This window comes from Falco cherrug, chromosome 1 (genome assembly GCF_023634085.1).
Source record: "Falco cherrug isolate bFalChe1 chromosome 1, bFalChe1.pri, whole genome shotgun sequence".
Lineage (NCBI taxonomy): Eukaryota > Metazoa > Chordata > Aves > Falconiformes > Falconidae > Falco > Falco cherrug.
Window position 1 is genome coordinate 20,851,590 of NC_073697.1, and position 27,350 is coordinate 20,878,939.

At 37.5% G+C, this 27,350-nt stretch overlaps 1 protein-coding gene across 5 annotated transcripts in view; it reads left to right on the plus strand.

Moving 5' to 3' along the window:
• PDE5A (phosphodiesterase 5A) overlaps positions 1-27,350 on the plus strand; it is a 139,637-nt gene that overhangs the window by 90,840 nt on the left and 21,447 nt on the right. For 4 of the 5 annotated variants that reach the window (XM_027797560.2, XM_055721547.1, XM_027797563.2 and 1 more), the window contains 8 exons: positions 7,775-7,846; positions 8,977-9,066; positions 10,267-10,404; positions 11,679-11,746; positions 13,871-13,979; positions 17,179-17,263; positions 21,386-21,561; positions 23,007-23,066. In XM_027797560.2, the coding sequence (XP_027653361.1) occupies positions 7,775-7,846; positions 8,977-9,066; positions 10,267-10,404; positions 11,679-11,746; positions 13,871-13,979; positions 17,179-17,263; positions 21,386-21,561; positions 23,007-23,066 (798 nt within the window). The remainder of the gene's footprint in view (positions 1-7,774; positions 7,847-8,976; positions 9,067-10,266; positions 10,405-11,678; positions 11,747-13,870; positions 13,980-17,178; positions 17,264-21,385; positions 21,562-23,006; positions 23,067-27,350) is intronic. The other variant, XM_055721555.1, reaches the window with a different exon arrangement.

Consider the following 27,350-nt stretch of genomic DNA (forward strand, 5'->3'; position numbering starts at 1 on the left):
CCATCCTGTCATATGACAAAAGTATTGCCACGTGATGCTTTCTGGCATGCAAGGCTGTATCATTTGCTGGTTATTGCCACTGAAGAAAACAAGGAGGAAGGAAGGCCTTGGGTAATCAGTTGTATTCTGCTTTAAAAGGAAAACACAATGGCTCTAAGTCAGATAATTTTAGCATCTATCCCTGTATTCAGATTTGCCATAAGGTGAATGTGAAGCCATAGCAAAGATCCTATTTTGATCTTGAAAGATTTCCTTTCCTGGTGATTCTTCTGTACGAGCTAACTGTATACAGCTATCTAGACATCAGTGTGTAAGACTTGCTGCTTGGATTATCAACATGTTATCAAAGAACACATCAAAACCTTCCACACTGACTGAATTATTATCCTCAATAGTACAGAAACCACAACAGAAAAGTTAGTGCTAGCCACCTTGTGCAACAGAGTTACCATGGCTATTACTTTTGCAAGAGGAAACTGGTATTGCTGGCCACAGGCTTGAGCTGTAGCTATTAGTGCTAACCATTTCAGTGCGACAGTGCTCATACAGAAGTCAGGATTTTGCCACTACTGGCAGAAGACTGAAGTTTGTGGCAGTTCAGCACTGTGTATCTCAAAAAGCAGCTTTCATTCCTGGTGTATCCTTAAACCTTTAATTTTTCAGAAGCTTCAAATGGTACTGATTTGCCCTCTAGAGCTCCTGTAATGAAGTCAGTAAATGCAGTGGCACTTTCTTCCGATTTTGTTTCGTCTTGGATTCAGAGACTCAGAAAAAGGCCTACAGAAGTTGTTGCAAATACTTATCACCTCAGATTTCTCCATCTGGTTTTGTAGACATTTGTAAACAAACAGTTATTTTAGCAAAATTTGACAGAATTTACTAGGGAAGCTCAAACCAGCTTGTGGAGTTAGCCAGAAGTGCTGCTCAGTACAGCTCTCTTAACTGCTTTGGAATGTCTGTACAATGGATGGTCTCTGATGCACAGTCATTGCAGCTCCTGTAGAACATCTACAGGAATGACATATTTTTTTTTTGTTACTTCAGCATTTTTTTTAATTTCAGCTGTGCAAAATAATTTCCATGAAATTAAATTTCAGTTTTAATTTCTACTAAAATCTGTAGGATTTTCTCATATTGGAACTTTTAGCTGAATTAACTGAGACCTACCTCCCAGGCTCAGAGTATGTAAGATTGAACTTCCTACTAATTGGCTAGGGAACTGTTTTATTCTGGCAGTGCTCACTCCAATTGTTCAGTTTGTTGTTTACTTTGCCCTATCTCCTGTCACTGGGAAGCTCTTCCCAGCAAATCGGGGGTGCTAGTCTATTTACAACAGCCTTTGAAAATATCCTGTTTAATTGTATTGTATAAAATGTGACCAGACATGTGAGCCAGCTAAGTTACTTTCTCCCACAGTGGTCACTTCAGGTATAATACATTGCAGTCACTGCAGGACAGCGTAGATCTAGCCAAGCCAACTTTAAGCAAACTAACTCAGGCTTCAGTAGCAGTCTTGCGGCAGGATTATAGAGATCAGTAATTTGCTTCTTGAGTGGATTTTCAGCTTATGCTGAGACATGTGTTATAGTAGCTAGACTGCTGGAAATCATGCAGGCAACTGCTGGCATGAATGATAGAAGAGGATTTGAAAGTTTTGTTGATTAAAAATGAAAGTCTGTAAATACAGTTCTGTCCCTGCAGGATAATTTTATAAGCCTGAATCAAAGCTCTACAAGACCATGAGAACAAAGTAAGGTTAAAACTACTTTGTCTTCTCAAGTAGCTATGTTCCCATATTCAAAAATGAGAGGAAAGTTGAGTTTCCCTCTTCCTGTTACCATTCTTTGGTTTAATGTCATTTTTCTTCACATACCAGCAAAGTAAATTAAAAAAAAAAAATACATCTTAGGAAGCAAAATTGTATTAATTATACTTTTAGGTCAGCTGAAGTAAGAACAAACTAAAAAGGGCCCTAGCTGCCTGTAGAGCTGGAACAGCTTTCACGGAGTTAGGCCTGTAATCTTAGTGAGTAAAAAAATCACAGCGTGAAACAATCCAGATAAAATTCAGAGCAGAGTTATCAGCACCGATGTCATCAGTCATCATCTACTGGGAAATACTGTAGGTACCCTGATACTTTTAGAGGCAGGAGATGGCTATTGCAAGAAAATAGTAGTAAAGTTCTGTGATAACGAGAAGAAATGTCTCCTTGTAATGTGGATCAGGCTTTATTAAATGGGATAACAGGTAACGATCAAGAAGAAAGGTTACAGAACAAGTAACAGCACTTGAATATTACTTGTGTTTCCAGCAAAAATACAATTAGGAAACCTGTGTTCAGATGTGGCACAACAGATGTGGATATTGACACAGTAACTGCTGGAGGGGTTTTTTTCTCCCTTTTTGGGACTGAAAGTGAGAGAACAATTCCATCATCAGAATTGCTTTTTGTCTTCATGGTCTATGTTTGTCTTATGTGATCTGAATGGAAAATAACAGAAGTTCTTGGTTTCTCATCCAAGGGGAATTGTTCCAACAGACTTTAAAGGGGTCCTTTACATACAGCTTGTTCCTCTCTGGCCACCCTTTTTGTGCTTTCAATACAGCAAACCTGGATGAAGGTTCTCATTAGGAACTGCATGACTACTATAGATATACCTTATTCTATAATCTCATTGTATTGTGTGTGTGTGTATATATATATATATAAAATTACCTACTCAGACTGGAGGTGAAACCCATGAAAAAGTGCATAGCACTCAACAGCTGACTGGTTACTTTGGGGATTAGGCCATAAGCTCACAGGTAGCAAAGTATAAGCAGATACTTCAGTCTTTCCTCTGCCTTAGTCTTGGTTTTCTTCAGTCTGCCATACTACCTTAAGCTTTTCTAGTGGTCATCCCCTTTCACTGCTGTTTTTAACCCCTTTCTTTCCTACTAGTTTTATATTGGGTGAACAAGGAATATACAGGATAATTCTGTAGGCCTAGTAGGAAAAAGACAAGATTTCCAACATACATACCTTTGCTTCATTGCTACAGCATTCAATTTTCAAAAAGTTCACTTGGTGCCTGCCTGTTAGAGAATTAAAGATACACAGAACACTGTGCTTAAGTAACTTAAAAACCACCTTTTTGTTAGACTGGAACAGTGTTTTGATGAGCAGTTGTTTGAGTGGACTGTAATATTTTTAGTATTCTCCAAGCTTTATCTCAGATATGCCTTGTTTATTGCCACAAAAATTTCATACTTTTAGTGTACCTGTTATCTGACTGTTTTCTGTATAGCTGAGCTCAGAGCAGTCAGTCATCTTGGATTTGATTTTTCTGCTAGTGCAAACATGACTCCCAGCCTGGAGATCACAGATTAGGCCTACTGTCATTTTGTATTTGTTTATATTAAGTTAGATAAATGAGGATTTGTGTTTCATACTGTGCTTAGTATTCTCTAAAATGTAGGCATATGTTCTCAGTGGCCTGAAATGCTACCACATGATTTACTTTTGTCCTAATTATGTAATTACTTTAGTAACAGGAACAGATCCTCTTGAGTTTCCTACATCTTCTCTTAATTACCTGGTTGCCAGCAAGACTCCAATGGCTAAATACTATCCATCTGAGGCTTTTCTCATTACTGTTTCTATGGCACATTCTACAGAATTTAGTGAAGTTCACTGGAATTTGTAGTGAAGGAAATGAGGCCAGAATTTGGACAAATTTATTTTTTAGAACTGCTTATTTTGTATGGGAAAAAATGGCACATACTACAAAGTTGTCTTTAAAAGCTTGAAATGCCACTGAAACAACAAAAAAAATTGCATCTGCACAAAGTTTTTAGCATCATTAAGACAACCATGAATTTTTAGCAGGTTTCTTCTCTTCATTACTCCCTCCCTCTTCAGCTAAAACCTTTTATTAAAGATCTTAACAAAGACCAAAAATGACCATTGCTCTTGGAACACATGCCTTTGCTAACATATTAGCACTGCAGATTTCTGATAAAGGAAACCTAAATAGTCTTTCTGCTGTATTAATATGGTCCTTTTACTGTTTTCTTATAGCTTTTTTTAAGCACCACAGACTTTCCTTTCATGGAGGGGGTGTGTTTACACAAGGCAAAAGCACTCACCTTTTGGATGCTTTAAAAAGCTTCTGACCTCATTAAAGTTGTCGCGGCTCATGTTGGATCAAAACTGAAAAAAAAAATATTAAATAAATAAATACCCACAGAAGACAGTGGTACGAGAAAAGGCCTAACCATTAATCTTTGCACATGTAGGTTAACATGAAAGCATATTGACTGGTTAAAGGATTTGATTACTATTCAAAGTCTGCTACAGAAGTATGTAAGGCTGGTTGTACATTGTTATTATATTAAGAAAGTTCACTGGATAAGACATATTCCTCACTGAAGTAAATGAAAAGCTGACTGGGAAAAACTGGGTTGTATAGAATAGAGCTGACAGTTAAGCTTTATTTCAGACAGACATTTTTGAGCCCACAGTTGGCAGTGATTTACGCTGCAGAACAATGACCTTATTTGTGACATCAGTATTTTTGGGAAGGCTTGGCTGAGACCTAGTAAATTGTCATCTTTTCCATTACAAAAACAAAACTGTATGCTTTCCATCAGTTTATCAACTATAAATTTAATGATTAATTTAAGTACAACTCTTCATACATGCACACCACACTCTTTTCTTCTGATATTGTTTATCCCCAAAAAAGCAAGATGAAAAATATACCATCATTAACACCTTGCATTGGTCTTATGCTGCTTGGATCTCAAACAAAGGAAGTTCTTTGCAGCTTTGTCAATCATTTGTTGTAATCTTGCCCAAAAAATCTAAAAACAATCAGAAGTTTTATGTACTTTATGGCTTCTTACTACGTACTCTTTCATGTTACTGTACTTGGTTAGGTGGGCTTTACCTGTTCTGGCACATTCCAGCCTCTGAGTTTACTGCACAGCAGACTTACTGAGTTTAGCAGATGATATTTAGCTAATTAAATAGATGAACGGTCTAACTGCAAGAAAGTGCAGGGGTTTAGTGAATGACTTGTAGCTCCTCCCAGTTTCCAGCCTCCCTTGCCAACCTCTTGGTCTGGTGCTGCTCCTCTTTCAGCTCTGCCTTAACCTAAACCCATTCCAGGTGCTGCAAGTCGCTATTCACCTTGATACCATAAGCTGTGGGCTTTATTTCTGGGTACCAATGTAAGCAGCAGTTCAGAAATAATTGCCCCCACCCTCCACTTGGCACCTTCCTCTGAAGGTCATCTACTTTGGTCCCTTTCTTATCCGTCATCATTGGGTTCACCACTGTATAGCGCCCGCTCTTGATACCAATTATAGAAACTTGTCATTACTCACTAACAATCAGAATATTTTATTTATTTTTTTTTTTACTTCACAAATCAAGGAAACTATACTTTTTCCAATTGTTTTAAGCCTAAAGTCAGATTAGTAATGATTTGCAAGGTCTACAAAGGAGTGGAAACATACTGAATAATATTGGGGAAAGGCTAAGGCCTTGAAAGCCTATCATCTAGGAAATGTTTATGCATGAGAAACATTTGTCGTAGTAACAATTTATTTTAATAGAGAACAAAAGTGTGTATTAGTAATGTGTAGTATAATACTAGAAACAAATAACCTTTTTTAATGTAATGACAAAATATTTGAGTTAGAAAACCTCATTTTCACCTTACTGACAGTGATAGTCAGCAATATCTCAACTGAAAGTAACCTGTCTTTCCTGAAAGCCTTCGAGTTTTAGTGTGCTGTGAAATTACATGGATAATTTATGACTCGGAGGAGTAGAAGCATAGAAGTACAAGGATAAGCACAGAATCCAAAAGTTTAAACTAGTTTACAGGACAGAATGGTCACTGCCAGTACACAGCTTGAATAACTGCAGTGGGGAATCTACAGAAAGACTACCCCGATGAGTTATTTTTTTAAAGACATGCTCACTTTCTCTTCATGCTGACTTTTACAAAGTTTTCTTTATATTCTCTGGTTTTCTTTGGGCTCTGAAAAACAGATCCAAGTTAACCAGTGTCTCCTTACCAGACATTATCAATGTCTATGTTGAATATGAATTCCAAAGCAACCACCCAGTTTCATTAGTCCCCAGACGTTGGTGTTAGAGCCTCCTTTAGAAACTGGAATCAGTACTAAGCAAAGATCTGAATTTCACTTTCATTTTTATAAGGAGTTCTTCTGTTTGCAAGGCAGACTAATTTCCTGGGAGGCTCTCACCAGGATGCGGAACTGAACTCCACAAAGACTGGCAGTAACAAAAGCATCATGCTTAAACAGCTGTGTTATTCTCCCACATTCATTTCACATTCTTTTAAAATCTAAACCAACATCCTTTATCCAGAGATCATGTTTATTGGCTAACTGTTCTCTGTGTAGAAAGTTATCAAAGCACCAGCAGATTGGGCTGTAATTGACTGTCCTTAAAGGGAATGTTTTCTGTTTTGTAAGAAATCATGTTTTAATTTCCCAGTTCGTGGAATTATGTTCAGAAACTTGAAATCCAATTTTACCACAGATTATTTCTGTACTAAAAAAGCATAACTTGGGATTTAACATAATTTAGACAGAACTTTGTAAGAACAAAACTAGATGTGTAATCTGGCTTGGTTTATTGTTACATGGATTCCATTTTCTTCCACTTAAACCTAAAAGGAGACTAGCCTACATAGGTGGTAAAGGGGCTGGTCTGTTGATGTCTTTATTTCATAAATCATAGTGTTTTTTTTCTAGTTCAGATAAACTCTCTTTGTTACTATCTGTGCACCGATTTACTTAAGTGGGCAGCCCTAATTCATGAAGCTGCTTGGCTGGTGATCCTATTACATTGTCCATTTGAAACCTAGGTTACTTAAGCCATGTGCAGAACTACTTTCTGGAAAGCCTTTAGTGTTGATCAGGGCATATGAGTTTGCTTCTTTGGTCCACTGCAGATGTCCTGCAGGACCTGTGAATGACTATACCCTTTGCTTCGCTTCTCTACCTGTAAACCAAGATTCCTCCCTACTTTCTGAGTTGCTCCATAGGAAAAATAATTTTAAATGGCAAGGTATCAGCATGTCTTGGCAAGAAGGACAGTCCAGCTACCAGCTGAAGCATAAAAAAATACTTTTCTCAATGTTTGTTTAATGTGGTCTTAGTAAAAGCCTACCTTTAAAAACGTAGTTAGTTTGAGTGACAAACTTGGGTCTGGCGGGAACACAACCTTTGTATACTATTTTTCAGCAGATGAAAATGAATCTGGTCAGATTTAGGGAGATACAAAATGCAAAAAGATCACTGTAGCCAAACTCTAGATCCTGTAAGGAGGCTGTGTTTTGGAAATTTTGTCAGAGCTGGCAGGAAGGGTGTTTTCTACACACACAAGCAGATGAACTTCAGAGAGCTGTTGTGTGGTTTGGCTTATGACTACAGAAGCACACACTATTATTGTCTTTCAGGGAGATGATTAATCCATTTTAGAGAATCAAATTTGGATCAAATCAACCCCTTTTTGTAAGAGTATCCAGGACTCATGCCACTTTTTTTTCTTTTGATATTTCAGGTTCATTCTCAGCTATTTGTTACATGAATAAACTGGGAAAAAACAGGCTTAAATATCTTCTCTTATCCAAAGGTCAACCACATGAATACCTGTAATGATCATTTATTATCTTCTATAAATAAGTCTAGAAATAGAATCCAATGACAAACTCCTAAAATTTATCTAATTACTCCATTTTGAATACACTAGGTTGTTGGTGTAGCTCAAGCAATCAATAAGAAATCTGGAATTGGAGGCACGTTCACTGAACAAGATGAAAAGGTATAAAAGCTGGACCTTTATGTCTTCTATTTTCACAGGGGAATGGGGGATGGATATGTTACTACATTTAATGCTGATCAGAAATTTTAAAGTTCGCAAAAATTAAACATCTCTGAAAAAGTAAAAATACCTGGTAATACTGTGATTTTCTTTCTTTCTTTATGAGGCTCTGAGAAGTGTGGATGTGAAATAGTTTTAATTTCTGGATCAGCATAGCATCTCTCATACATCTCTGAAATGCAGGCTTGCTCTACTGAAATACATTGTAAAACAGTTTCACAACTTTTAGTAGGCATAATTTTTTATTTATTTATTTATTCTGACTCTCCTGGCATTCCCCAAAAATATTTTTTGAATATTTAAATTCATGCAGTGATTCTTTGTTAAATAATGTATCACTTCTCAATATAACAATTGCAGGATGAGAAAATGTTTTGGATAAATTATGAACAGTATATGAGAGAATCAGTAGAGTAGACAGCACCTTGATTCCTAATTCTTACACTGAAGTTGCTTTCCAAACATTTCCCAACTTCACATTCAGATTGAAAATTCACATTCATAGTGAAAACCAGGCTGCACTCATGCTGAGGAAGTTGACTTAACTCTCAGCAATAAAAATACCAGAATTCACCCTTTCCCTTTGAAGACTTCCCCTTTACAACAGAATGGATACTGAATATCTGCAGGATATCAGAATTAATCCCATTCTGAAAGGGAAAAAGTGTGGGTTTGCTATACTACTAAAATTTTATTTCTACTTTCCAAGAGACTGAATTCCCCAAAATGAGAGAGGCTGGTTGTCTGCACTCAGTTTTTCTAGATTAAATATGCATTGTTGCAAAATCACTTGATTCCTCTGAGCTGCTTCTTGTATCAATCCTACCTTTACCAGGATAAACTGTGAAGATCACTATTTAAAAAGGAAAGAAGAGATTCTTGAGGAAATAACAAATGATGAGTAACGGGAAAAAAGCCCACACCCGAATGTATGGTCACCAAAAATAACTTAAAAATACCAACTAATACTTCAAAGCGAGAACAAAAAATTGCAGTAGCTTATCTTTGAATATAGTTAAGAAGCTGTAAGACATAATCTTCATGAGGTGTTGATGTTCATTTGTCTTCAGGATTTTGCTGCATATTTGGCATTCTGTGGAATTGTTCTTCACAACGCTCAATTGTATGAGACATCTTTGCTTGAGAACAGGCGTAATCAGGTATGGTTAACAGGTTTGTCCCAGGAATACAGGTATTACAGTGGTTAGCTAGTAATCAGTGCCTGCTCCTAATATTTCTCATATGGTAGTTAGTCCTTGGCTATTTTTAATTACTCTGGCTGCTGTGTATCTCTAATAAAGCTCTAACTAACTGCACAGAGAAGCAGCTGGGCACATTCCAGCTTGGACTGTGAGAAGTGGATTATCAAGGGGAGGAAGGTAAAACTACATGTCAGAAAATTAACTCCATGTCAATATACTTGATATTGCCTGAAGTTATCCTGTGGTTCACTGTATACAATACACAACTGGAGATGTATATGCTCCAGAAATTTCAGATGGAATTATCTGTACAGAGCGGTAGAGGTTATACAGATTGCTCCTTTAGTTTACTACAACTACAAATAGTCACTAACCATACTTTCAGTAATGATCAGATGGAAAACTGAATTTCCTTCTGATTAATGTAACTGTATTTTGCAGCCATCTTTATCACAGATGGATCATTAATGCCATGGCCTTTACGTATGAATATGTCTGCCTATATGGTATGGAAAGATTTTGCAGAAACAAGTAGGCAGATGTTGTTTTAACAATTTTCTGGTAGGTCTGAGTTTCCAAGTAACTATCAGTGTTTGTAAATTGGTACAAATTTGGATAATCTTTTCAAATTAGCTCCATGCTTTTTGTGAGTAAAAAGGAATATAATGTGAGCTTACCTGAGCAGCTAAGTTCTTTGGCAGCAGCTTTGAAATACAGCAGACTGTATCTAAAGGATGTTTTCACCAAACAAGTTCGTTAGGATCTGTTAGAATTACAACAGATAATTGTGTTCAAAAGTCTTAAGAAATTTAAATATCACTGTTTTCAGAATGCACATGAGCCATGAGAAACTAGTTGGTTTCCTAAGGACAAATAACTGTGTGGATTTCTCAGGTTTCATTTGATGAATTGTTAATGCCTAAACCTATTCTGTCTTTCTGACCAAAACCATCAGACAGCTAACTATGCTGTTTATTTCTTCCATCAAAAGCATCAAGCTGGTTATTATGTACCTTGCAGTCTGTGTGAGAGCCAAAACTTAGTTTTTGTCACAGACATACATGTTGGCTTCCTTGATTCAGGGAAGAGAAGAAGAATAATGATAATTATTGCTTAAATCACAGTTAGTCAAAATTTCACAAAAGACCTTTTCCCCAGGTGCTTCTTGATCTTGCCAGCCTGATTTTTGAAGAGCAGCAGTCTTTGGAAGTAATTCTGAAGAAGATAGCTGCCACTATAATATCCTTCATGCAAGTGCAGAGGTGTACCATCTTCATAGTGGATGAAGATTGTCCTGTGAGTATGTTTTTTGTCTAAAGGCAGAAGTACTTATTCCCTGGGAGCAGTGTGGGCCTCCCTCCGTTCTGACTCAATTGTAATTCAAACCCAGAGTTACATTCTGCACCTTTTTGTTCTCTGTCTTTTCTATTAGAGCGCCTACTCGGGTTAGGTGTTGACATGGGAGGTTTCAGTCTTTGCATAGGCCAGACTGCCATTTATGCAGCTATTTTGCACTACCTGTAGGTAAACTGTGGTTTTAAGCTCTCTTCTGTGGCATAGAGCTTGAATGTTGAACTCTCATAACTAGTTGTCTTGGCTACTGGTGGGTGACAGAAAAAAGGAAAAGGCTGGGAGAAAAAAATGTGGCTGTTGCTTCCTGTGCAGAATCAGTTTTGACAGCGCTTCTTATTTCTGGAGTATAACTAAGCAGGGAATATCTAAACAAAGTATCTAAACAGAATCATGGCCTGTCTCAGGATCCTGGCTCACTGAAGCAAAGCACAACCCCTTCCCAGTCTGCCCACCTGTGTTTACTTCCTATTGAAAATAAGCTGCAGAACAAGGAGCAGGAGATTGTTGCATGCCTCCATCTTGTACTGGGATTGCTAGTTTTACTACTTGTTATAGATACAGGTCTACTAAGATCTGGAAGTGAGGAAGCATCTCCAGGTTCTGTAGTACAGCAATAACACACAGCACTTGTGATCATCTGCCACAATCCCACCTCTCACTGTATTTAAATGAGTCACTTCTGCACACAAGAATACAGAAGAGGAATTTACATAGTTTTTGTATTCACATATTCACACTGTCCTTGCCAGTCAGATAAACTCCAGCACCTAGTTTGAAATCTGTAGTCTGAATGTTTAGTACAGAGAGAATCTAATTTCTCTCTACATTCAGGCTTCTTGACTGTCAAGAAAAGCTGCATGAAAAGCAACACAGAGATCAGTCAATATGTTTAGAAGTTTTTGATGTCCTCAACTGTCCAAGCAAAGCATGTCTAGAACCGAATGAATGTTAAAGTTCTGCACTGACAGATTGTAAATACTGGCATTTCTTCTCAGGGCGATCACCAGAGATTCAAGACACTTGAATGATATTTAAAGTTGTATTTAAATGATATTTAAAGATAGTTTTGTGTTGGGATCCTGTATGCTTGCTGTTAGATTTGAAATGAAGTTTATTATAGGTTTTGATAACTGCAACAAACTTTTCATTAATACTACTGTTCTAACTTATGACAGTCTTATACACTGATATATTAAACTATCCTCTTGATATTCCAGGATTCATTTTCTAGTGTGTTTCACATGGAATCTGAGGAATTGGAAGATTCAGCTGAAAATCTGAAGAGGTAAAACAATGAATACAAACTTTTGTTCATCCCAGGAGAATGTTGAAACTATGCTTTCAATGTTTTTGTTCGTAATAACGGACCTTATTTCCATTGGGTACCATATATTACTGCTATTTTTATAGCGCAGGTTTTACCCTGAAATGTACATAGAGGAATTCTGTTGCCTTAGAAGGGGCACTGAGCAGAACAGGAGAGTAGGACCTGATCTCTCCACTTGGTCAGGTCTGAGTACACAGTTGTACCACAAGGCTAATCTATGGGACTGTACAAAATTGAGAAGTAAAAGTCTTAAGTTGGTGGGCTTCTCTAAAACTGATTGGTAAGAAATCTGTGTAGATGTCTATGTTGTAGAGCAGACACATAACACATTAGTGGATCCTAATCCTAATTTATTATTTTAATCAATATTCTTATTTCATAGATAGGGAAGCTGACTCAAAGAACGTGACTGACTAAATCAAGAATAAAGTCCTAAAGTTCTAACTTTCAGTCATCTTTGAGAAACCATTAAGAAGTTCAACTGGGAGAAGAGAAAGGTATAGAAACAGTTGAATTAAAATAGCCCAATTAAATAGTTTCCAAATTTAGTCTGAACCTCTGTACTGAAGTTTGAAAATTACTGTCTCCGTTACCTTTCTCTGCCATCAAAAACAGTTGTTTCAAATGTCAAGAGTGAGACAGTTGTTTATAAAGTGCATTACTACAGATACAGTGTGCAGAGAGAAAATCATGACTTCTGTACCCCTTTGAGCTTTTTTGCAGTGAATATTTATTATATTAAATTTAATTCCATGTATTAGAAAATTATGTCCAAAGTGTGTGGCTTGAGCAACTAAAAGCTGTTGAACTGTATTGTGATTTTAGACAGCGTAAAACCAGGAAGTACAGAGGTAAAACAGGCTAGTGAGATCACAGGGTGAGAAAGTTCCCATTTACTTCCTCTTCTACGCTATGGGAATGATGAAGAGAATTTTCCCTTCCTATTCATTATCCCTTTAACAGTTACTAGTTAATGGACTCAGAATGTAAATTACTGCTTGCATGGGCTATCAGTAAATTATTTCTCATAACCAATAGGGAAGGAAGCTTGGAAGCTTAATTGCATATCTGAATCCTGTTCATGAGACAGCACAATTAATATGCCAAGGACTGTAGTACAAGTCAGCTGCTGGAGTTAGAATTTCTGCTATGCTTGAGGGGCATGATTTTGGACAGTAGCAGAGATACAATGACATGTATTAGATGAGAAAGTATTACTTTAAATAATAAATTTTCAGGCTTATTATGTGATCAAGGACCCTGAATCAAATCCTAAATCAGACTGGTTTTCAGAATTGCGGGGCACTGTCTTATATAACCAAGTTTGTGAAATATCGACATAACAATTCCTTTCCTGCAGCACTGTGAACATCCTTACATCCGAAGGATAACTAAAGTCAAGTCAAATGTCAGAGGGCAACTACAGGAGCTTGATGGGAATAGGTTTATTATTAGGATATGCGTCCTCCTCCAGAGCAGGCAGAGGGTCCAAGAGAATTGAAATGCCTTAATTAAATACACCATGGCTAAAAAAGTAGGAGATGACTGTTTCTGTAAAGATATTTTATGTCCTGATTAGGAATAATCAGTTCTAATTCAGTAACAGAATCTTCATGCAAATGATTATGCCTTTACTTTTAGAAAAACTTTGAAATGAACTTAGAAGCAGAAAATTCATAGATGTTACCTGCTGCATTCTGTTTTGTGAATTTCATCCAGTATTGATTTTTCAAGTGTGTCAGATTTGTGAATGGAGTTTGTTTTCAGAAAGTTCTGTTTATTTCAGTATAAACCCGGTTGTTCATTCTTTATCCTCCATCTGTATAAATCGTACTGATTTCTTAAGTCTGGTGTTCAGTGTTAACACTGTTGAATATTAAAGAAATGGCGGAATGTATAAATCAAACCATGCAGTATTGTGATGACAGATGGATTAGGATACAGGATTTGAACTCATCTCCATTATATATCTATTGGTTATGTCCTTTCCTCTTACAGCATAGATATTACAATTACCTGCTTTGCATAATGAAATGACCCATTTTTATACTAAGCACATAATAATAATGTTGTCTCCTTCAGGGACTATGATACAAACAAAATCAATTATATGTATGCTCAGTATGTCAAGAACACAATGGAGCCTCTCAACATCCCAGATGTCTGCAAAGACCGAAGATTTCCCTGGACAGTAAGTAAAATAAGCTTAGATTAGAAATTCAGAAACAGAAGATGTTTTCTGTTTACTTTTGAAACCTTATTTTTTCCCCCCTTATTGTTTCTATTAATTTAATGGCCACAGTTAGAATTACACAAACACAAAGGAAGGTGTATTTGCTTGATAAAATTTATCAGTGAAGAAACAGTACAATACTCACACAGTGAGCTGTGTGGCCAGTGGAGGGATTTATCCCTACAGCCATTATTAAAAAAGCCTAACATTAATTTTTCCAATAAAGAGTGTGATGTGCAGAGTTTGCAATATGTTCCATGGAAAACATTTCAGTGAGGAACAGTTGGAAGTTTTCACTCTGTAATTTACTGTGAATGTTGGGAGGCTCTCAGAAGTTCCCTCCCTTTTATCTTCTCCTTTCCCTTCTTATTCTGGCAAAGATTAATGTTATAGATGCAAATCCTTTCCTGTTTTAGAGAAGGAACAACTTCACTTTTCTTAGGGAGCTTTTGCTTCACACTTGGTCAAGTGTGACCTTATGGTGTGGTATGCTACTAAACAGACAGGTACCAGTGAGTTAGGAGGGAAGGTCACTTGGTAAAACTCAGGTTGCTTTCAGTCAACATTAACAAAAAGCAAACTTGTAATTCTGTATTTTCCTGCCAATGCAGAAATTAGAAAGATGTCTGCTTTTCTTGTTAAAATTAATCCTGTTGGGTGGAGGGGCTCAGGGAGGAGGGTGGTAAGGGGGAGAGGAATTATGATCAGCAGATAGCTCTTTACCAAACTCTTCTGAGGTGCACAACAAAAAGGTCAGAAAATACAGTGTTCAATGTGATTGTTGCAGGAAATGGGAAGAAGGGGCAGGCTTATAGTGGGGAGCTGTGTTGCTTCCCTTTTCCTCTGTGCAAGGTTTTTTGAGTGTTTTTTGAGTGGGTTTCTATGAAGGATTGAGCAATGCAGAAATTGAGTGCTCACCACTTTGCAGTACAGGGCCCAAAGGTATCTTAACTGCAGGAGTGGAAGTAAAAACAGTATCAGATGGATATACTGTATAGATCAATAGAGAAAGAGGTGATTATTTTTGAAGACATTTTTTGAAATGAAATTAGTGCCTTGAGAGTCATCCAAACAACTGTCTGAAACAGGCTTTTCACTTTGTTAGTAGGATTAGAATTCTGCATTTTTCCCTGGGATCTATGTGACTTTATACATGTAAAAGAAACTCATAAAAAGAAAATAATAGCACTGCTAGAAGGAATTCTGGCTAATGTTTTTCGAAACACAGTGGCTGCATCTCCATCACTGTGTAGGAGCAATCTCCACAGTAGGCAGAGCTGCAGGCTAAATGTTTTGAAATCTGATGAACCCTGACATGAGGGAAATCCCAGGTGTACCTAGTGCCCTAGAAACCCTGACTTGCCTCTTTCTTTGGAGGACATTCAACAGCATGCTCACTCACCTTATAAAAATAACTTTGTGCTTTCTAAATGCTTTGGTGGCCTCAACTACCTTGGTAGTGATGTGAGGCAGAACAGCAGCTTGGGTTTATTTGTGGAAGAGCTGTGATGTTGCCTGCCTCAGGTTCAGGCCGCTTACAAGGACAGTACAGAAGCTAAATGCTAAGCTTCAGCAGTCATGTGTATGTGTTCTTCCCTGAACAACAAAGTTAGTGCAGTGGAGACAAAGTTTTAAGTATCTACAAGACACCTTAGAAGCATTTAAGCCTTTTTTTTGCTTAATCTCTCTCCTGTTTGTTAATACTGGGTCAGGCATTTTTATTAAGCAGTGTGCACTGTGGTCTTACCTCCAATTCAGTCCAGTTTGACTTTCGATGCATCTGAGCTTTACCATGAAACAGCAGGTTCTTCTTAGGGTAGCCATAAACCAGTTTTCATGCAAGCTTGACTTTGTGTTTCTCAGCTGCCCTTGCTGGAGAGGTCTAGGGAGAGATGCTGATTCTTACATCCTTTTTTACAGCTGATTTTACAGATATGTTACAGTTCAGAAAACAGCAAATTGTACTCTCGAGTTATTCCATATGCTTTCTTGATAATGGCTACTGTTAAGTAGTAGTACTTAAGTTACTGGAGTCATGTAAAGTATCTGGCAGGACATAATTCTTTAATGCTTTCTTTAAAAAGTCACGTTTCCTGTCGCCACTGGTAAGCATTATACTGTTTGTGCATTTGCCTCCAAAGAAACTGTCTACAATCCCTGCACAGCACCAGAAAGCTGAGCAATAATAATTTTTAAGAACTCACCAAAATAACCTTTTGATCTAAAACATGTGTACCCATTTTTTTGTGTCACATACAATTCAATGGACCAAATGTACTTCTGAGCAAGTGCCACGTTATTCCATGAGCAGTCAGAGCAGCACTATGTCCTTTTCTCACCAAGTATTTGAAAAAAATGCATTGTCTTTTTGTTCTACCCTCCCACTCTGTCACCCCCCAAATAAATTCAGTTTCCTTCTCTTGGGGCATGAGATAGGATAAAAGATCTTTGGAAGACTGCAGAACGTTGACCTAGTTGGTGGTATTTTTCCTACCTGTTGTTCTTTGGATCGTGATCCGGTCTCCACTAAGCCCCCTTTCATTGCATTGGTGGATTAGTCAAGGCATCTCAAACAAACTGAAAGAGTTTACAAAAATTTTAGTGCCACAAAATGCACACTTACTGTCAGGTAGTTACTCTTGTTCTTCATGACATCTGTTCCTTATGTTGCCATAATTTAAGGGAGGGAATATGCTGAAGAGGGGAGAGGTCATTTCCTTTTACAGCTCATCACCTGATGAAGAGTAAAAAAGGTTTCCTAAAGCATATCTGATCTCTTTTCAGCTGCACTCAGTTCCACTGAGTGGAACACTTCGGTGCAAAGTTGTCATTTTTGTGGAAGTGATACCTTCTAATGAAATAACCTCTTATAAAATTAGCACATTTTTAGCACAATTACACAAGTCACTGTAAAATCCTACTGAATGAAGATTATCATAGTTACCTGTATTGTGATTAACCAAAGCTTGTATCAGATACAGTGTTTATTACACCATCGAGCCAAAGAGTTGTGCAAACTCTTTGAAGACATGGTTACTTTTTGAGGCAGTATGTAAGCCAAGAATAGTTGTAGACCTCATCTCAACAGCTTTTTCACTTCAGCCACTTGAACATTAGTCTTTAAAATTGTAACTGTATATTTTTGTTTGTTTAACAGAATGACAATGCAGAAAATGTAAGTCAACACATAAAGAGTTTGCTGTGTACACCAATAAAAAATGGGAAAAAGAATAAAGTGATAGGTAGGTATCTCTACAAAAAATATTTTTATACATTTCATAGAAATATTTCTGTGCTCCAAAGTAAAATATCAGCAACATGGAATTGCAGCCCAGGAGAAAAGATCCTTAATTAATCATGTTTTCAATTAGTAAGTCCACTGCAGCCTTGACTGTAAATTGCTTATGAAATCAGTTGCCATTTACAACACTTTTGTGATACTTCACCATTTTTATGGCTTCTTTGCATTCCAAAATTTTCTGTAAGTAAAATGATTTTCACTGCTTCCTGTTCAGAGAGTCAGTTACCACTCTTGCTTGTGTAGATCTTCTACAAGGCAGTGAAAAGCAGAGAAGACATAAATCAGTAAAGAAGCTTTTCAGGCCTGAGCTGTAGGTAGTGCTGGACTTTAAGGGAACAGTGGTGGCATGTGGAAAGGCAGGTTGAACTGACAGTTTCCTCAAATGAGACTCAGCTATGGAAAGATTCATACTAGAAGGCTAGCTGCCGTGCAGTTTTGGTGCTATTGTGGATTGCACAGGGAGCCTACAGTCCTACCATAAGAGTCTTAAGTGTCTAAAGCTACCCAGTGTAAATATGTCTGCAGCAGCTCCTTTGCTTTTTTCTAGAACTGCTTTTCCTCTATTTTTAAAGAGCGGCTGTAGTACCACTGATTCCTAGGGTGACATTTTCAGAAGTAATTTGACATCACTTAAGTCCACAGAGGCCCAGATGCTTAACTTAGAAGCCTAGTTACCACTAGTTCCCTAAAAATATTTAGGTGACCCTGGTCTTGGTCGTCAAAGATGAGTATATACCTGAATAGTTTTGAGGATCTGGTCAGGGAATAAGCTTAATGAGCTTTAAGTCTTTCAATGAGTTTCAGATTCACCTTAAATAAAGGGATGATGATGCTTTTGGAAATTACTAGGACTTCCTTATCCTCTGAAGAGCAGAATGAGTGTCAGCCTGCTTTCCTGGCATCAGTAAGTTCCACAAGGAAACAGATCATAAAAGATATCGATTCCTAGATAGCAGCATGAATCCAACTTCCTCAGCTTTACAAAATTTGGCAAGTAAATATTAAGAATTCCAAGAATGTGTTTTTTAATGATCTTCAAATAATTTTCCTTGAGAATTACAGCAAAACTGCATAACCCAATGTATATAGTAAATGTGAGGTCCCTTTTCCATGAAGACAGATATTGTTTTTTAACTCCTGAAGCAGAAAGAGCAGCATTGTCTTTACCTAATAGAGTTCTTTGAAATTTCTTTTGATATCACCTTCTTTAATGAGTTCTTTTATTACTTTATTTTAAATATTCTGACAGACCCTAGAAGACCAAGATGAAGATTGGTAACTGCTTTAGTTCTAGGTATTTCACTATGCTGTTAGCTACTGATAAAACAGTTCCATCTGATCTCATAGAGGGTTTTTTCTGTTGTTATTTTCTGTGGAAGTTCAAACTGAGAGTTTCAGTCAGGCCGCCTGTTTAGGTGGGGTTTTCAAATCTTGAGTAATTCTCACTGGGAAATGTTCTTTGAAGTCTTCTAAAGTTTCACAGCCAGCCTAATGTTCAGATCTTTAATAGAGTAAGGTCAAGAAGTTGCCTTTGAGACAATACCCAGAAGATCCTTTAGCATACTATATACTATGTAAGACTATTATTATAAGTCTGCTTTTTTATTTTTAAGATTAGCATACCCAAACCCAGATTTTAGGAAGTGGGCTGTGTAGATGGGTGTGGGGTGGGAAAAACTGTCCACAGCAAACCCAAGCAAATCTTACTCACAAGACAGGTGAAAAAAACTTTTTTATTCTCCTGACTGGTGCATTTTTCAAGTATGTGGTGAAAGCTTTATGGAATCTTTCTGTAGTTTTATAACTACGTCACAATAAAAGACTTTTGAGTTCCTGTATGGACCACCTAATGCTTTGGGAAGCTTTTGAAAGAGGTTAAAGTGTCTTAAATACTATATCATATATTTACAGCAGTTCTCTTTTTAAAGAGACATTTACGTGCATCCAAATGCTGTCTTTTAAGAATTCCTTTGCTTTTGTGGCTTAATCACTGTTGAGTCTTACTCTTGTGTTCATTACATGCATCACAGTTGCTATGGAAACAATTACACTGTCATAAACAGTACTAAACAGAGATCAAGTGAGTTTCATGAGACTTTCTTACAGAGTTTTATAAGTCAGTTTCTTTTTCCCATTGAAAGTTAATCTTGTTCTTAGTGAACCCATATTTGCTAGGATAATATATTTTTACTATCATTCTAGTATCTAATAATCTCATTCCATTAAGGTTCAGAATCTTGTTTGCAATATTCAGATACCACAACCCCTGCCACAACAGTTTAAAGCTACAGTTAGAATACTGTGACTGATCTCTTTAGAGGAGACTCTCATACTAAAATAAGTTCCTGCAACAAAATGTCATTTGGAAACAGGACAGTGTTACATTGTCAGCAGACATTAAAACTTCTACATGCAATGCCAATGTTCTCCTACATCCACAGTTGGTATGTGTGTGTTACGTTCTTTTCCCTGGCTTTTCTACGTACTGTAACAGGGAAGATACACACTTGCTCCCTCAAAGACCTTTCTTCCTTTTATTTAAAAACCTCAATGAGCTTGTTTAGTTTGTAAATATGGAGTAAGGAAATCCTGGAAATACTATCCTATTAAAAAATATTAGCACTGACAAGACCTTACAGTAGCTGCTGACTATATTCAGTTGGTTCACTGTAAAATAGTATTCGTTATAATTTCTTCCCTACCAATAAGCAAAGAGCGTATCTGGCCTCCCTGACCTTATGGTGGTAAAGTGTGTAAGGCATTCAGATTCTGTTCATATATCCTGTGTAAGTTAGGATTAGCTCTACTGATGCAAGAAAACCTAAAAATTAAGAATGTTCTGGAAACACCATGCTAAATAATCTCCTCTTTTGCTATATACATATTTAATATTTTACTCTTTCTGCTGCAAAATGTTCTTCATAAAATACATGAAGTACAAAAACAGGTATGCAATAGCAAATTATAGAAAATGAAGACTTTTCCAGTTAGTAATTTTTTTCCAGAATTTTTATTTTGCAACTATTAATTTCAATGGGATAATTATTCGCACTTTGCCAGGAAAACACTGGTTTTTATGTTTGAAAGTATTAGTACTCTAATTCATGAGAGTGAGAAAGCATTTGGACTCGCTTAAGACAATAATCACCCCCAAAGCAGTTTTGGCCACAGACGATGTATACTTAAAATGCAGCTGCTTTAAATAATATTCTGATTTCTTAGCAAAAAATTCCATCCACTAGGTAAAACTAAAGGGAGGTGTATGTGTGAGCTTCTTGCTGCTTCAAATGGTGTCAGGGATTTAAGCTGCAGCAAGGTTTGGTAGAAGTTACCTGTCAGACCTTTCAATGGCATGTGCACAGCAAAGTCCAGAAATTCTTAACGCAGAATACATGGACACAAATATCAACAACAAGTTTGAACCTAACAAGCTGAATTCAGTAAGATGCTTTTCGGTGAGTTCAGTAGTCTTTGGGGCAGGCTGTAACTCAAGCACATCCTCATGGAAAAAGTGAGTATACTTAAGTTTTGAGCCTCAACCTGGATATTCTCTGTGTAGTTCATTTATTTTAAAAAATTTCCAGTACTGACTCAAATAAGGAAGTGAAAACTCTGTGTACCACCATTCTGACTTTCCTAAATGTTCTTTTGGCGTGGTTACAAAAATCTAATTAGCCTCCAAAGGACAAATTGTCTTTAGGGATTAAGTCAATCTAGAATACTATTAATAATAAAAGTTAGGATGAAAGCGACCCTAGAATTTCACAAGATAATCAAGTCTGTAAAGCCCTAGATTTTTACTTTACAAATCCTAATACATAATTTTGAGTCTACTAAGTAACACATAACCTGTTAACATTTATTCTATAATACAGTGAAACTACTCTAAAAAAAGTTGGGGAAAATCCTACAGTACTCCCATGTGTCACTTTGATGTACATTGGTGGTTTATACTGTAGGCTAAACTGTTCTAGACTTAATTTTTCTCTGGCTGTTCCATACAATAGGTGATATGTTGGCAGTTCTCTGTATTACTTGTTTTAATTTCTGTATCCTGGCATAGGGGTTTGCCAGCTTGTGAATAAGATGGAAGAAAACTCGGGCAAAATCAAGGCTTTCAACAGAAATGATGAACAGTTCCTGGAAGCATTCGTCATCTTTTGTGGCTTGGGCATCCAGAATACACAGATGTATGAAGCTGTAGAAAGAGCCATGGCCAAACAGATGGTGACGTTAGAGGTGAGCTCAAAATCTAGGTGGTCCTTAATTAGCCCAAACAAGATCCTAAGTTTCTCCAGAACCCTGTCTGTTTTACACATTGCACTACTCACATGAATACTGAACAGAAACTGTTCTCCCCCAGGAGAACAGCATTTGGCCTGTTGAGTTGCAGAGGAATTTTCTGCTCCTTTCCATATCTGCCAGCAGACTATTTTATTTGGTATTGTATTTTAACTTTACTCATGAGATTCAGTGGTGAGCTGAACGTGTCTTTTCCTCCACATGAGGCTACACACTGGCAACATAGCAGGTTTGTTCTGTTGCGTAGGAAGAGGAAATGGTTTGGGGGATTAGGGGCTTCCTTTTCTTGTCAGAGGTTTTCTGTGATGATTTTGGCTCAGTCCTTTAGACAAACTGGTTTGTGGAGTTACAACAGCATTATTGTAGATTTTCAGCAATTTCCTCAGACTCCCAACAAACCATATCAAGATGAGCATCATCTGGTCTCAGCCTTTGAATTGGTTACTGTTAAGTTTAATAGCTAAAGAGGGCTTTAGTCTGAGAAGCTGAATTACTCAGAGGTGATAACTTGAAGCTGAAAGTGAAAAATTTGTAGACTTTGGATCTCCTAATATTCATTATGTAAACAGAGTGTTTGCAGAATTCCTAAAATGGGGAATATGTGCCCTGTGGCCTCTAAAAGAAACGCTACAACACTCTAATAAACCTGTATTAAGTCGTGTTAAATAAAAATGAGGTAAAATTAGTGTCAAAATAATCTCAGTGCTTTACAAAAAAGAGCAGTTTAATATGGCAGATGAGCAATTCTGTCTCCTACCGTAACACTTCATAGATAATATAGGAAGACCAGACAGATTATAGATTCGTATATAAGATGGCTTCTTTAGAAAAAGTCAGTCTCATGTTGCTAAAAAAAATCCATAACATTTCCATGTCCTATGTTCTCAACAGCTAGAAAATATGAGTTTATTTTGTTAATTTAAAACAAACATATTGTCTTTCAGACTTTTTTGCCAAGTTTCAGTTAGGGCAAAACTTTCCTTCTGAAGAAACTCCTGAAAGGATTATTATGGCAACAATGTCAGGCTCATAATTATAGCTGTTTCATTTGTTATTTGTCTTTGAAAGTGGGGCATGAAAACTTTCCAAAGAGAAAAGCAGAGTTCTTTGCTCTTTTATAGAAACTATTTACATTTTCTTGGCCTAATTATCTCAAGAAGATTCTGTGCTGTGGGAGATTTGTGAAAGCTGCAGATACCTCCCTGTACGCTTTCAGAGTGCTCCCTTAAAACCAGAGTGGGCCCTGTGTGGACACTAGATTTTATCAGCAAATGTAATGCAGTGCAGTGCAGCTGCAAGCTGAGAATTCTGCTCTAGGAAAAATACCTTTTTATCACATTGCTCTTTTGTTTGTAATAAGGGTTGCTTTTCTCTTTCTGTAGGTTCTCTCATACCATGCTTCTGCTGCTGAGGAGGAAACGAGGGAGCTGCAGGTAACAGCGGTAATTGAATTTTTTACTATTACTTTAGAAATACTCCATTAATGGAACAACAAAGGGCAGTCTGTTACACAGATGCGATGCCTAAACACGCAGAAGCAGATCTTCCAGAAATCAAAACCATAGTGAACCTTAAGCGGATCAGTTCCTGAGTTGAATCAATACGTCACATAAAAAAGAAAATGTTACAGTGCCTGCAGTGAGATACAGGTTGGCCAGAGACTTGCAATTACAGGAGAACCAGAACTCATAATGATTAAGTATTTCAGAAGCAAAATGTTGAGAACTTTTCTTTCTGCAGCTAAGTCTGAATGTTGTGTATCTTTGGTACCTTTCAAGCATCCCAGGTATGGGTGCAGCTTTATGGGCCTTACACAGAAATACTGTATTTAATTCTTAATGCAAGGATTTTTTTTTTTTTTTTGTGGTTACTTTTCTGTGCAGTGTTCTGCTCATGTTTAATTCTGAGTTTAGAAACCACTGCCTAAGGAGTAACTACAGCTATGATTTCAAGTGTAGTTCAAAGCACAGACTGTGCTTAGTCTCTCCAGTTTTCTCTGTTAGAGCAGATGTTCTGGGGGAATAGCATCACCCCTGATGCACAAAAAATATTAGAGGGATGGAGAGGAAGGTGGACATAGGAGACCACAAGCTGGGTAGTATGGGACTGGACTGGACAAGTAGGGCACAAGACTAAGGATAGCTCTAGAATGGTTAATGTCTCACAGATTTTGAACCTCAGTCCTACCACACTGTTGCTCATCAATGAAGAGGCACTGACAAGACCAGCAAGCAACACATCTCCTATGGTTCCTCTTCAGGGCTTGTGCTGTAATCTCTGTGTTTACATCTTTACTGCTTGTCGTGGTTTAACCCCAGCTGGCAACTAAGTACCACATAGCTGTTCGCTCACTCCCCCCACCACCTCAGAGCGATAGGGAGGAGATTAAGGAAAAAGGTGGGTTGAGATAAGAATGATTTAATAATTAAAATAACATAATAAATGACAACAACAATTGTAATGAGAAGGAGAGAGAGGGAGAAAAGAATAAAATCCAAAAGGGAAAAAGACAAGTGATGACCAATGCAGTTGCTCAGCCTCTGCTGACTGATGCCCAGCCAGTCCCCGAGCAGCAATCGTCCAGCTCCAGCCAACTCCCCCAGTTTATACACTCGGCATGACATTCTGTGGTGTGGAACGTCCCTTTGGCTAGTTCAGGCCAGCTGTCCTGGCTGTGTCCCCTCCCAGTTTCTTGTGCCCCTCCAGCCCTCTCATTGGCAGGGCCTGAGAAACCGAAAAACCTTCAACTTAGTGTAAACATTACCTGGCAACAGGTAAAAACATCAGTGTGTTATCAACAGCTTTCTCATACTAAACGCAAAACACAGCATTGTACCAGCTACTGAGAAGAAAACTACTCTACCCAAGCCAAAACCAGGACGCTGCTAAATAAACAGAATGACAATAAACCTAAACACTGAACCACTGTCCGCTTCTACCGCTTCACTGTCCACGTGCTTCCTAACACAATCGTGGCCCATGTCAGCCACGACCTTCTAAGGCGGTAGGTACCAGGGCACGTGGTACCAGAACACTTGGCACACACCATCTCCAAGAGGCAGTGTGGATGAGTGCACCAGATCTGGCTTCCTCTCGCCTACAGTCTTGCAGCACTATTTGAGTGGATTTCACACCCTCAGATATACCACGTAACCTCACATCACATCCCAGGGCATGAAACAAATACACTTATTTTCATGCTATAAAGCCATCACTCTTTAGTGGAAATTGAGAAGCATAAATTTTGCTACAGCATATATTTATTTTTTGCAATTAGGTTCTTAAGTCTATGATAGTTGAATGTTAATTGAATGTTAAAAAAATCTGTGATAAGTAGAATGATAGTTAATATGCTGAGCAAGCTGTTATAGATGAGTCTGTGCAACTGTTGGTTTAAATTGATTGTATTTGGCGGAAAGGAACTTTGCCTACCTGGTGATTTGAGGTAGCTTCTATTCCGTGTATTCCTGACCTTTCATAAGTAGCAAGTATTTCAGAGGAAGCTGGGAGACTAAAACGTGCGGGCTTAATGTAAAAAACAAACCAACCCCAAAACCTCTCAAAAGTAACAAAGAAGAATTTATTTAATAATGGCAATGTGATGCTGTGGGTATTTGCTGGTCAAGATGAAACATTTCATCTTGTGAAGGGAGGCATTTTAATAGAGCAATCAGATTAGGTCAGATAATTTGAGCTAAAAAAATAAAAACAGGCACTAAAAATAAGGGTGTCTTAGAACTTCAAGGTGCCACATGGAGCCCCAAAAAAACCACAGACCAAGTGCTATGTCATATGGACAAATCGCTTTGTGGCATTTTGCCTCATTGCTAGGATCCCTGTCCTGTTTTATACAGCAGTATAGATCTAACCACCTCATTGATATTTGGTTTCTTCTTTGTGCTTTTGTGAATAAGATACCTAATTCAGTTACCATTCCTAAAATTGTTTCTTTAGGCATTATTCTTCTCTTTAAAAAGTTTAATTTCTTTCATTGGTGCCACATTCCACCACTTCAATTACTCAAAATTTCCCTATTGGCATATAGACCTTCTAATTGTGTTGCTTTTCATGAAAGTACTTCTCTCCTGCTTTTTTCTAGTTTGTTTTTCTGTGTAAATTGCAATGATTTAATTTCTTCATAGTTGTCACTTTTTCAAGAGGAGAGAGCAACTTAGATTTCAACTTCAAATTAGAAGTTTGTGGTGTGTATTGCACAAAAGAAAACATTGATTCTTGATTTTTTTCTGTCACTTACTGACTGCGAAGTGATTTGAGATCCTCACATGCCAAGCATTATGGAAGTGCTGTTACTATTACGGTAAAAGTAGCTCAGAAATACTTCTTGCTCTGTGGAGTCTCTTCATGTTAAAAGATTTTACTACCTACTACTGTGTATATGGTCTCCAGTCTGCTATTCAACTATTTCAGTATATGACCCATATTTTTGCATCTGGTTCTGCATGTGCCTTAGCTATGTCTTAGACTACCACTCAGTCCCTGACTTCCCAGTAACCCGAGCTTATGTATGTCTTTACTTCATTGCTTGCTCACCTCACGGATGTCCATGATAGCCAGATGGTTAAAGCTGAGTCAAAACATTACAAATCTGAAGGAAAGTTTATTAAATTGAGAAATTACGTGGTTTAAAATGTGTTTAAGAGTAAAAACCCAGCCCATATTTAGCCTTAAGCCTTGCACACAGTTTTTACGGACTACAGGAGAGGTTTATTCTGGACGTAGGTTGAGCCTGGCATTCAGTCACATGCATGAGCTTACACAGAATGTAAAATAGGAACATACAAGCTGACTTATTCTTTGCTATGGAAAAAATATGTTCTGTAACCTTTCTCAATTTGAATAACAACCAAGAGAAACACTTCTAAAAATTGTCTTCAATATCTTAAAGACTTTCTACTTCCTTTAATGATTGTTGGGATTCTTCCTGCTTAGCAACAAAGTCAAGAAACCTTCTTCTGATAATAGTTCTAGATAGGATAAGCTCTCCTGAGCATGCCAGTGCATGATGGTGTATATACGTCTCTGCAGAAGGTCAAAGGGATTCAAATAAAAATTAATGTAATCGTCTAAAATCCACGAAAAGAGGACTAGCAGTGGCATATCCCATTCCATTCACTTTCTCTTCTCAGGAACCAGGAAGGGATTGGCCAGTTTGTGCTGTCTGAACAGGAGTAAGAATTTGCCCTAGAGTACAAGACCCTGATAGAAAAGACCTTGCCAAAAAATACCTATTTTCCAGAGCAGGGTATGGAGAACAGGATGTTAATTTTGGATTTGTTCTGCAGCTGACCAGAACAGTAGCCTCATACAGCAAGGCAATTTAGGTTCTTCTTAAAGTGGATCTCAAACAGCGTTGTGCTTGAAAAATCAAAATTAATGTAAAAAGAAAAAAAAAACATTAAAATACTTTTTTCTCCAAAACTTAGGAGTATATAACAATTCAAAACATACAAAAAATAGGAAGAAACACAGTGGGGGGAAAAAGTGGTGGGTTTTTTCCCCAGTTAATTGCAGATTGCAACTCTCTGAGGCCAAAATCATTCCATTAAAATTCAGCTGGAGTCCAGTAGCCAGCTTCATGAATGATGGCCACAAAACATACATCTTCCCTAACTGAGAGACAGAACCTGTATTAATGGCAGTTCCCATTGGGTTTAGGAGCAATGAAGGCCATAAATTCACAAAGGTTTGAGGCAGAAGTTATCCTG